The 12,487-nt window shown below is 38.7% G+C and overlaps 1 protein-coding gene across 1 annotated transcript in view; it reads left to right on the top strand.

Moving 5' to 3' along the window:
• LOC126375193 (lachesin-like) overlaps window positions 1-12,487 on the top strand; it is a 79,677-nt gene that overhangs the window by 60,123 nt on the left and 7,067 nt on the right. The window contains exon 2 of the mRNA XM_050022069.1: window positions 5,865-5,968. Coding sequence (XP_049878026.1) covers window positions 5,865-5,968 — 104 coding nt within the window. The remainder of the gene's footprint in view (window positions 1-5,864; window positions 5,969-12,487) is intronic.

Below are 12,487 nucleotides of genomic sequence, written 5' to 3'. Positions count from 1 at the left end.
GTAATATCAAGAGTGCCTAATCAAACATAAAATGTAGCGGCTCCGGTACATGTGGAATCATCAATAATTTTGATAAAAGCTTTGCAATATTATTATTTGTAATGTCACTTGTTCAATCAAATGATTGCATAGGTCGCAGTAAATCCGTTCCACTCCGTAAATTGGTTTTACAAATGCAATAAAAACAAATTAGGCGACAAGTAAGCCGGGTGGCGAATATACCGGCCAATTTCCATCAATGCAAATCACGTTGTCGACTCGTCAACCCAATTACCAAGAAGTGAATTTAAATAAAGATAAGTATCGCCCTCGAGGAGACAATGCTAATAGGAGCTGGAGGCGCGATAATAGGCTCGGGCTGGGGTTCGCGGTAGGTGCCTTAATTACATCTCTCGACTTACGCGCCGTGAGCCTCAAAACGCTTGTTCAATTAGTGATCAGCCAAGATACTTTATTATGCAAACGTCGGTTCGCTTGCTCAAGCTTGTTTCTTTAGTTGATCTTTTCGGTTTCCTGAGTTTTCTTCTTGCGGAGCTAGACGTAACTTAATGAATACGCTACATCTTCTTTTAGAATTACACTTTAATGAGAAGTATAAATGTTATACGCTTTACGGGTTTGTGGCTGTACTGCTTACTAGATACACGCAGTAAATTAGAGACAAAACTAAAAAAAGTTGAGTATCATATAAAGTAGGTTAAAGCGTTTTTCTCATATAGTTTGAGGAGATTAGGGTGTAGCTTATCGTTTAACAGTTTACCGTGATAAGAGTCTGTCTCGGCTTGCGTGGAGACCGTGACACAACCCTAATAGTTAAAACAATTTCGGGACGGCTAACCGTTGTAAAAAGAAAAGAAAACTGTTAAATTGTTCAGGTTTTTTTATTTAAAAGCGTGATGATGATAGAATTTATTATGAATTTCAAATTAATTGCTTTCCAACTGCATTTTTATACGTGACTTATTCTAGATGTGTCTCAGATTTCATTCATTCAACGCATGGCCCGACAAATGGGGAGCGCTGAGGCCTATCACTGATTAAATTTATATTGATATACTTACTTAGAAGTAAAGAAAACGTAGGTAGGAACTTATACCTATTGTATAAAACCTAATTCAAATGTGGTGTGTTATTTGAGGATGTAGAAGGGGCAAGCGTTTGACAGTTGGCGGCGATAAGAGGGTGGGAGCGGACAGCCGACGTCTGTTTCCGTGGCCGCGACACGACCGCAATCACCGCACTAAACACACGCCACGGCTCTATTGAACTATCTTACCGGACAAATTTGAATAAAAGCATTGCCTAAATGACTCATTATGCTCATTTTAACAGAGCCTAGGCGATTAATTATTATTGTTCAAGTTATTTGTAGATACATAATAAAATAATAATTAAGAAGGGAAACTCACTTTTCAGACCAGTTGTTTTAAGTTTCATGTTTGCATACCTACCTAGTCCATAATATTGTGTCAGTAATATTATACATAGTGTTTTTTTTATTCTGCAATGGGACTGAATATTAATAAAATAATTAAGAAGACATGCTCTACCTATTGTTGAGGCCCACATTTAGGGCACGTATGTAACCTACATTTAAAAAACAATACATACTTAAACAAAACTTGCAAAATAAACCCCTCCATTTGTTTGTTTTCCTTTACAACGAGAATATCAATCATTGAAAAGAATCCGTGACGTGTATGGCAATAAAACAAAATACGTTGTAGTTTTTCCACAATCCGTCCACTAAAAGATAATATGTTACTTTATTTCTATTTTCTGTATTCACTCAGGGTTTATGTATCTCGAATAGTCACGTCCCCGGCCGGCGAAGGGTAAAGCATACAAATAAGTGAAAGTCCGAAACCACCCGCACACCCGCCGCCATGTTCTTTATCTGCGGATCTCTTAAAAGAATTTGATCGTATACGAGAATATTACGAGCAACATCTGTGACAAGGGACACGTATACACTTAAACATTTGCCTGTGTGGCCCAGGCGGTCACTATGCGATGCGGACGACTTGTGATTGGAAAACTGCAGGTCAATATATGCTTACAAATATGTTAATCGTATTTTTGTTCGATTAGTACGGTTTAGTACGATCTATTCTAACCGGCGTGCGTGTATGAAGCGATTGATGAATGTGGAGGAAGCAAGAGAAGTGTGTCAGGATCGAAGCAAATGGAATTCTATAGTCTCTGCTTACCCCGGTGGGAAATAGGCGTGAGTTTATATTTGTGTGTATGTCTTTGGTTATAAAATTAAAAAAAAAAAAACATTTAAAATCAAGCGTTTTTGGTTGGCTCTGTTATAAGTAACAGCAGATGTCAAAAGTGCAAATACCAAGTCTGAAACAACGCACTTACGTAATAATTGAAATTGTGCCAATACGTGGTATTTGCATTTGGATAGTATCCAATGAGTTGTTTTTTAATGAAAAAAGTTAGAATTCATAGCACAAGCTGCGTGGCAAAGGAAATCGGATACTGTGCTAATTGATTAGTTTCCACTTTTTCAGTCCAGTCCAACTGAAATAAGATTCGTCTACTAATATTTCACAATATTGCAAATTCAGAAACATACATTTTGGATGTGGTGTTACAAGTTATTTTTCATCTTTCGAACATTAATTTTTATCCATTGCTTTACGTGCGTAAAAGTAGTGAGGAAAAGTACAATTACTTGACAAATACTAGTAAACGTTAATTTAATACCACTTACTAGAGGTAAAATATCGCTTTGCCCGAACACACAATGGGTGTCACAATTGATTAATTTAAGTTCTTGTAAACTGCTGTTGTAAGTACTGTATTATGTATAATGACAATGCAATAAAGAATTATGATTATGTTCTTTATTTATTTTTGTTTGTTTCGTGCTTTGAAATCACTCACTATGCTCAGTAGTCTGTATTAATTATTCGCTAATAGACTCGCGTACAAAAATATAACTTTTTTCTCTGGTTGAACAAAACTACATTTAAGGATTTCATGATAATTTAATTACATAGACCAGTTTTTATTTGCAACACTATTTATTGAAAAAATAAATAAATGGTACGCTTTGAATATATTTCTGACGGAGAGCGTATCCTTTAGGATTGATATATTGTTTGTCAGAATTCCGTCGTTGGTATTATAACGAGGTGTAGCTACAATCAATTTGGTGGATTGGGCGGCTGTCAATTTGCGGCGAGAGCGGCCGGCGAGCCCACGCCCGCGCCGCGGCCGACTGATGACTTCCGAGTGACCGCTTCGCATTTGCATAAGGGCCAGACTTAATACGAGATTATTCTCCAGTTAGACCCACCCAAACAGCCCCATTCATTATTAGTTTTGGAATATTTAGTCGACCCAATCCCCGGACGTAATTATTACAATCGCCTCTCGTATTTGACATGATTGCTGACGGATTGCGTTTAAATCAAGTTGTATAGTTATTTTGATTGAATTAAAATAGTTTCGTGTGGGAAACCCTGAAAGTTATTACTTCCATGTTGGCATTAGTGAAATTCGAGTTTTTAAAACGTGATACATTTAATAGCCGGTGGCTCTATTGTTGCCTGACTACCCGTGATTACTATATGGAATGAAGATTTGTGCTCGAGCGGTTGATTTAAATTACTAACAGACTAATGATTCTGTGATGCAACTAATCACTGTCTTAGATCCCTAACGACATCCAATCCAGTATATCGTAGCTGCTACGCTGTAGCATCCTCGTAGCACCGGACGTAGGGAGAGGAGACAGCCATAACAATAATAGACGTGCAAAACGTTACAGATGTATAGACGTTGTAGATTGAATTCATAACAATGGTACATATGTGTAGTCGCGGAGCAGAGCCGGCGTCTTGCCTTCGGTGACAAAGGGATTACCCCTCCCGTCGCGTCTGTGGTTTCTTAATTAACCCCTAAATACCCTTGCAAGCACCGTACAGTGCGGCGTGTAAGATTATTGCCAACGCTACCCTTGTTAATTTTAATGTACGGTATTATTGAAACAAATAGAACGACCCGCTCGTCGCCGCCCTGTTAAACACGTCCCGATGTTCATATTTGAATGTTGCTTTATCGTTATATTTAAGCCTTTGCGCTTATCGTGAGTTTTATACGTATGTATAATTTTCACGTCTCTTTGATCGGAAAGGTCTTTGCCCCATAACAAATCGAACGATACTGTGTTAATTATTCAGCACGTATAGTAAAAGAAATCCGATTATGATTGGTAACATAGTTTTGTATAACGGACTGTAAGTATTTGTTTGTTATGCTGATTTGTGGAGTTTGTGGTTTTACTCAACGTAGCATAACTATGTGGATGATGAATCTTGTTTATTAATGTGCCATTTTAGCTAATAAATGTACCGAAAAGCCACTGATAACATTGTCATTGTTTCGATATACGTAAGTAATCAATAATTTTGCGATGTTAATTTAAAAAAAAAATATAATAACACACACATACAGGTATGTATATTAACTGCGACAGGTACTAATAAAAATCTTCTAGAATTAGTAGAAATGTAGATATATACATTTTGAGAGGTGAATTAAAAATATAGCACTTTTTTATATCTAGTCGTAAAATATACAGGAACGACCGAACTGATGGGAAATCTAGACGATACATCTGACATGAATAATGATATCCCTACCTGAATTAGTTATAATACAACCACTTTAGACTTATATTTTGCTGATTCAATAGACGAGATAGGGAATCGCACACACAGCTAATAGGGTACGTTATGGATGGTAATGAGCGATTTACATGAGTGGAGTCAGGAGCGACGGGGCAGAAACCCGTGCTTAGAGCTAATGCGATCAGGTAGGCAAACAACCGGCTTTCATCTTCACTCGTGTATCGGAGCACCCTGCCTTCCCCAGACGTCTAAATGTACATCTAAAATAAGAAACATACCTCTACAAGGTTTGTTATAAGAATGTGCGTAAGCTTGTGTTTTGGCCAAGATTATCTGTTAAATATGTACTTACAACATTTTGTGGGACTGACCATGTTAGGTATGTGAAATTATTTGTAATCAGTATATCAAAGTAACAAAACATTAGATATTCCTTTTGCAGACAAAGCGTAAGCACGAGTCATTCAACAGTATGCGAATTATTGCGAATGTGGGAAAGTTGCCTTGCTATAAGAAAGTTCTTTTCCAAATTCCATTGTCCAAATACAAGATGAATAAATCCATTGATGTCAGTTTAAGCGAGACTGTGATACGTAAACAGCCGGGAGCCGGCGAACTATCGCCACTGAGCAAGTTTATTCACCAAACAAGTCGTGTGCTCCGCCTAGCTACTCCGCATCCGCGCCGCCGCCGCCACGACACACCGACTCCTTTCACAAATGTTTACTCACCCAACCACAGACTAGTCACCCCAACAATCTCTTCTCCTCCTTTCTTATTCATACCATCAAAAACATCGCACCATCTGACACTCATTCTCCGTTCATTGCCTCCACATAAAACTAAGAACCCACGAAGAAAACAAAGAACGCCAATTTGGCAAGTCGAAGACAAACGCATTTAAAATGGGCAGAGCAGAGCAGGAGCCATCTATCTCGGAGCCTTGATAAACGACGACATTATTCCTTATCGCCCACTCAATTTGTTTAAAAGCGTTCTGCTTTGATAATTTGAGAATTACAAATCGTATCTACTGACACAAAAATGTCCTCATAACTGCAAAGTCTTGCCAGCTCGGTGATAAGAGAGATCGTTCCAATTTATATTTTTTTACCAGCCAACTAAAAAGAAAGGTAGAATCTGTTGAAAGCCGTATTTATGTATGAGTGCGAAGTTTTTTTATGGAATTATAATAGAATTGTTTGTTTGTTCCAGTGACGGAGGAGCCGGAGTTCACGGACGTGATCCAAAACATGACCGTGCCGGCGGGACGCAGCGTGCGGCTCGCCTGCTCCGTCAAAAACCTCGGCTCGTACAAGGTAATACCTATCAAATTTTATTACAAACTAGAGTGCTTCTTTAAGAATGAAACAGAGTATCCAAAATTACTTTATAAACTATGAACGTCAAAAAGGTAAACTAAAAATGTATTTTCAAATTACAATCCACAACCCCAAAGAGCGCCACTTACGATGCAGACACCTACTGTAGTCGGGAAGACGACAATATGCGTGGAGCGGCGAAAGGAAACATAAAATAAGAAGCATTTTATCATTTGATTTAGAACGCGCCGTCGTAATAAAGTGTCCATATAAATGGAGGAGGATATGATTTACAACCCCTGCGCCGAGTTTGCACCTCTCTCAGAGTTTAGATGGTTTAAAAACTAAAATAACATCACGCAGAAAAACCATCCTTAAAGTCTATTTCATAGGCTCTATTTTTCTTCGATTAGAATCACGTTATTTATTCGTGTTGTCGAAGGAGAATAGTGATTGGAATTTTAAACATTGGAGTCGACGTTATCCGATGAACGTAGTACTTGTGTGTCATTCTACTCAGAAAGTAATTTTATCAAATATATCACAACAACAATATGCACAGAAGCACCAAATATATCTTAATATCTTATATATAAGTATAAAGCATAGTTGTAGAGAAGCAACATAGTTTTAGAGATAGATTTAATCCAGTTTGCATTAGAGAAACCGATAACACCGGCCGCAGACAGTATTAATATTCTAATCTGGTCATGCAATTTAACGGTGAAGTGTAGTCTATTTAGTTAGTGGAACGAGTAGCTGTGCCGTGCCAGCAGGGCAGGCGGCAGGCGAGGACGGCGCGGCCGGACGCCGATAAGCCGCAAGGTGACGGCCCTGCTGGCTAACTGCTCCGACCGCAGCCACCGCCCGCGCCATTTGATGCCCACTCTAACTCCCCAAGCACCCACTTTCACAAATCTATATCAATTCACCAAACATAGCTAGTTATCTTGGATAGATACTCCGTCATCCAAATCGATTCGTCTTATTGTGAGAAGAACCCTACATACAAGCTTTAAACAAGATTCATAATGCACATTAAATAATAACCTTTAAAACCAACATATTAAAATTGTAAATCGTGAACACAATTTACCCCGACCTTCCTCCGTGTTAGTTTGACCGACATTCTCTCTCTCATTTTATTGAATTTACTTACGTCTGGAGCTGTCTGCGTTGCGAGCGCAATAAAAGCCGAGATAGTGTTCCTTTACTTGTGAAATAAAGGCTTAACGGTGGGAGCCATCACGGTTGCCCTGTATTGACAACAAGAAGCGGATTTTCCCGAAAGCCTCGCCTGTGCCATTAGTTTCCCCGCATCGGTTAAAAAGATTTGCCTCCTCGTCCTTTTTTTTTACAGAATTATTGATTCTTACAAAATACACCGACGACGATGAAACGAAATATTCATCTTTCTCCATACCTATTTTGCTGCCTGAGTTGTTAGTTTGTTTACTCTATCTATTTGTTTTAATAAAATTGCTGTATATAGAGTTAGATAAAGTTCTCGATTAGTTTTTCATTGTCAAACATTCTAAAGTCTTCGGCCCCTTTTTTTTTTTTTTGACGTGACTTATTGTAGATTTGCCGCAGATGGCATTAACTACTTGGCCGGACAAAAGTCTTCGGCCCCAGTAACCCTCCTAAAATGGTATTAATGCTTATGGCTATATCGAATGTATAAACCTCAATCGAAGAGTCACATTCATTTTTTTAAAAAAAGATCGTAATTATAAGAATTGTATAGAAATTTTATTTTTATTTGGTAAAGACTGGCTGACGCAATTTTCAGAATGACTTGTATCTAACTTGTTGTTTTGATAAAGATAAGAATGTTCAGTTATTCGTGGATCTCAATATATAGATGATAGATGTTTATCATCGGAGCACACCGGCACGCGCACGGCGCCGGTTCATCGGCATGAAATGTCAGATAGTCGGCAACAGCACGTATGTGGGTTTGCAATAACATGCCACAACGAGTCGCAGCAATGTTACACTCGCGCCGTATTCGAGCGCCGGCTGTTCAAATTCTGGCATATTTCTCGTGCCAGTATTACGAACCTGGCCGATGTCTGCACCGGAAAACTGAACCCAAGATGAGGGGAACAGAGCACTTGTCTCTCCGCAGCTACGTCGGGCTGGCTCCGAATGGAATGATCGCAGTTAATAATATAAGTAGCGCTGATATATACACAAATTTAGCTATTAAAATACATACCACTGAGTAATAATGTTGTTAACGGTTTGCGATGAACTTAATTAAAATAACTGTTTGTGCAAAAAAACTAATTTTAACTGCGTAACAAGTATATTATATAATTTATGGAATTTGATACGCAATGAAAATTTTTGTATGCTGATCACGAACGGCGCGTTTTCTACGGCGTAATTTTATTCTCCGCTCGTAGTTAGATAAACTGAAATGGAAAAAAAGTTGAATTTGTCATAACGGATACGATATAACTTTCTCTATTTGTAAGTTAAGGTAGGAAGTGAAATGTTGTCGAAAAGTAACTTATTGGCCGAAGATTCGCGGAAAGTTGAAGAGTCCTCACAAATCCGCCGGCGAAGAGATCTCTAAGTGGGCTTTTAGTGGGAGTGAGCTAAGCCGTCTCGCGCTCCGCTCGCTCATTTCTGTCTGCGCCATTGCATTACCGCGTCACCCGCTCCAACAAGCAGCGAAAACACCAATCGATGTTTACTATTAGTACCCTATCTTTTTTAGTAGTTGTTATGGACGTTGCACTCAATAGAGGTAGTATGTAGAGAACAGGGGGGGGGGAGTCAAAAACGCCACATCTAAATTGTTTGCAGTTTGACGTTTGCTCATTATAAAAGTATGCGCACTTACTTTGCGAACAAATTTCAAATAGTAATATTGCGTTTTTAGATGAATTGCTACAATGTGGCCTTTTAACCGCCATGGTGTATGAAAACGCTTGTGTTTTTTACTAAGTATGTGTACTGTTACTAGGTATGGTGAAGCGTGAGCATGCGCAAATCAGATGTACTTTTTAACTTAAAGATATTTGTAATAAAAGTTAGTCGGAACCTTCTTTCATCCTGTTTATTTAATACTAACCAACCTTGCTTTGTTTTCACATTTCCTTTATTCTCGTTGGTGTACTTATTTTGTTTACAACAGTTTAGTGAATAAATCACTGCTAGGGGACAGCGTGAACAAAGCAAGAAAATGCGATATTGTCTCACAGTAGCTTTGCTTAGCTTTGTCTGGTGGTCATATTTATACGTCTGAACATATCTAATATCTGGCTCTATGAAACTGCAACCAACCAGAAAATATAAATAAGCATTCCGGATAACATCTTAGAAATGTGTAAAACCGGAACAGCACACACAATTTAATCGTCTAAGAAACTTGATAAACAAATTAAGATAAGAGGGTAGCGTGAATCTGGCGAAGGTTCCATAATTAAATCTGTCGTAATATTATTAAACACGTCTAGGAATCATCTCCCGCGGCAATGGGGTCCGTCGTTAAAGAGGTACGGAGCAGCGGTGCGCGGTGCGCGGTGCGCGACAGAATGGCTAAAGTTTGCAACGAGTCCATTATAAATCAAACGACGCCTCCCAGGCATGTCCTGAGGGACGAACGTCTCCCGCCGAGCCTCTAAACTTCAACTTCGCCTCCTTAATGCCTCAACAATTAAGATAAAAAGAAAGAAGGGCCTAAATTAAAGGTGGTTAAGAGATAACGAGTTAATAGGTCCCTTTAACTTTGGCACTGAAACGTTGAAACGCATGATTTTAAAGGTTAGGCGGAGCGCTCCATTTGAAATATTACATGGAGATGAAAGTTATCTCCATTTAAGTAGACCGAGTCGGTGGCTAATATTGCATATTACACGGGACTGGGAGGAGGCGGACGCCGCAAAGTGACTAGTCCTCTAACTCGTTTAGGTTCCGCAGACGAATTAAATTAGTTAGCTGCTGCGGCTATTGCAAATATCATTTTGCATCTTCTTGCTTCTTTTACTTGTTGATACTGCAATATCTTATTTTTCTTTTGAGGGATTCCGTGTTTAATAGCTTATTTCCTTTACCTATGTAAGCGTGTACTATTTAATACGATTCGCAATTTCTTTCGGAATAATATAAATTCCGAACTTGGAACGTTACATAACAAAATATTTGGCGTCGACCGCGACCCGGCCGTGCTGCGCGAACTTTCAAAGTTCAACACTCAACGCTTATCTCAAACGCTAATAAAATCTTGATTCGTCTTTAATTTTATCTTAATTGTTCGAACAGTAAAAGAGAAGTTTGAGGAATATCCTTTTGTGTTACGGTTTTGAGATATAAACCGGATTTTGTGAGAGAATTATGAATATCATGATAGGTATTTAAGATATCAGAGGTCGTAGGCGAGGTGACGTCCGAGGCGACGACTTGGCGAGTAGCTCGTAATTCAATCAGTGCGGTGCAGACGGACACACCGGCGTGATTAGATTAGACGCCGGCCACAATTACGCAGATCAGATTTACATCCGCCGCCGCCGCCGCGCCGCCCACCCGCGGTGCTTGCCTCCGATAACGTCTTCTTAATTCAGTCATATAATAAGGGATAATACAATATACAGACCGGCAACTCTCCGCTACTCACCAACGGTTGAGCTAGGTTTACCTCAGTCCCTCCCAATCTTACGAATGGTGTCACACGTCACACACACAGATGCGCGTACGCACGACACGCGCATAACGGCAATGTGTAGTGTCTGTGTAAAACAAGGTGTTTTGTATGAAGTGTCCTGGCTGTGCTTCAGTATTGACGTTGTACGGTCAAGAACATAAATTACTAGGTACTTATTTAATTCAAGCCTATTGTTATGATAAGGATAATAACCAAATACGTTTCGAGCAATGTTTGGTGTCATGCTCTGTGGTTACCAAGAAATACAAACAACGTTAAAGCAAGAAATTACTACGCTTGTTGCTGACTATACTAACTATTACAGCTGTGAGTAGTAGAAAGTTTATGTCACTCTACTTATTTTTTGATTAAGGAAGATGTTACTTAATGAAACTAGCCATGAAAATATTTCATGTAAAAAATACCTACTTTAGATAAATAAAGAGCTTTATGTAACTGTTCTGATTAGTGTATTTCTCTTACGAACCCTAAAAAACATTAATTAAGTAATATATAAGTTTAGTCTCAACAACTTAGTTTAAACAAGTAAGTCAGTAACAATTTTAACACGTTTCAACTAACCCAGTCAGATATAGGGCTAATTGAAGTTTTACATGATACAAAGTTCAGATAGGTAAATAACTTAAAATATGAAGCTGTGTTTAATATCTGGTAGCCGCAGGTTACACCGACAAGTCAGGTCGCCGTCATTAGAGGGGTTACCGTCCCATTGCATAATAAAATGGGCGAAGTTTCCTCAAGTCCATTATAAATTAGACAGGCCGAGAGCCGCATCACTTAAGATAGGTAAGATGTGACCCGGCACGAGTTTTAGCCCCCAAACTTCGCTCTATATTGCCTCCGCAATCTTGATAAAAAGAACCACCCATGATTCAAACTTAAAGCTGGATTAAGAGCCAAACTATGCACGTCGAACTTTCTGTCTAGACCCTTCTAACTCCGGTCAATTTTTGCTGTAATAAGTTAATAATGAAACAGACTTGCAAGTTCAAGATCTTATAGCTAGTTATCTTAAAGTTCCTTGTTAAACGATTTGTAAACTGATTTGCGTTTAATAAAAGTCTGTTCAACATAAGTAACCTTTTCATTAGGTTTGATATTAAATAATGTAGGTAGGTACATATTTTAAAGCGACTACCTGTTTCTATGTAGAATACCCTACACACGTGTTTGTCGAGGAGATTATATGATACCGAAGCGAGATTAAAAGTGTCGGGATTGCGGGAAGTGTAACAATCCCTGCGAAATGCATTTTAAGCGGTTAATGCCGTGGAAATTGGTGTGAAGCGGGGACGCCTGCAATTACACAGATGTTGCGAGCTCCCCTGCTCTGTCTAACGGTAACCATAACGTTTAAGTTCAGCTATTTATGTCTTTTAACTATTTTCAAACTAATTTACAGAGTGGATAGGTAAGTAGGTACACATCACCTTCAAGAAGATTAAAATATTACATAACAATTTTGCATTATTCGCTCTACACAGAGTAACCAATATGATACAAAGGGGGAAAAAACGAATTTTACGAACATCGTGCAATGAAAAATAAATTGCGAAATATCCATTCGTAAAAAATACATTCAAGAGTCGCAACGCTTTCTTTAATTTCCGTTACGTCACTCGTCAAATTGGAGACCGAGTCGGAGTTATTGAGGCACACTCAGCCCCCACCTCACCTTATGTCTCCTCTAGATGTTCGACTTATAATGTCGCACTATAACAACATATAAAACTTTGGTTTCCTGCACCAGTCAAGTATTTACCTGACATTCAGAGTATTTTGTTATCAAAATAGAATTCATAAATTCTATCGAAACGTACGTTTAAATTCTTTTATAAGGA

Source organism: Pectinophora gossypiella, chromosome 2 (genome assembly GCF_024362695.1).
Source record: "Pectinophora gossypiella chromosome 2, ilPecGoss1.1, whole genome shotgun sequence".
NCBI lineage: Eukaryota > Metazoa > Arthropoda > Insecta > Lepidoptera > Gelechiidae > Pectinophora > Pectinophora gossypiella.
Note: the sequence above shows the minus strand (reverse complement) of the source record. Positions and strands in the feature narration are given on the sequence as shown.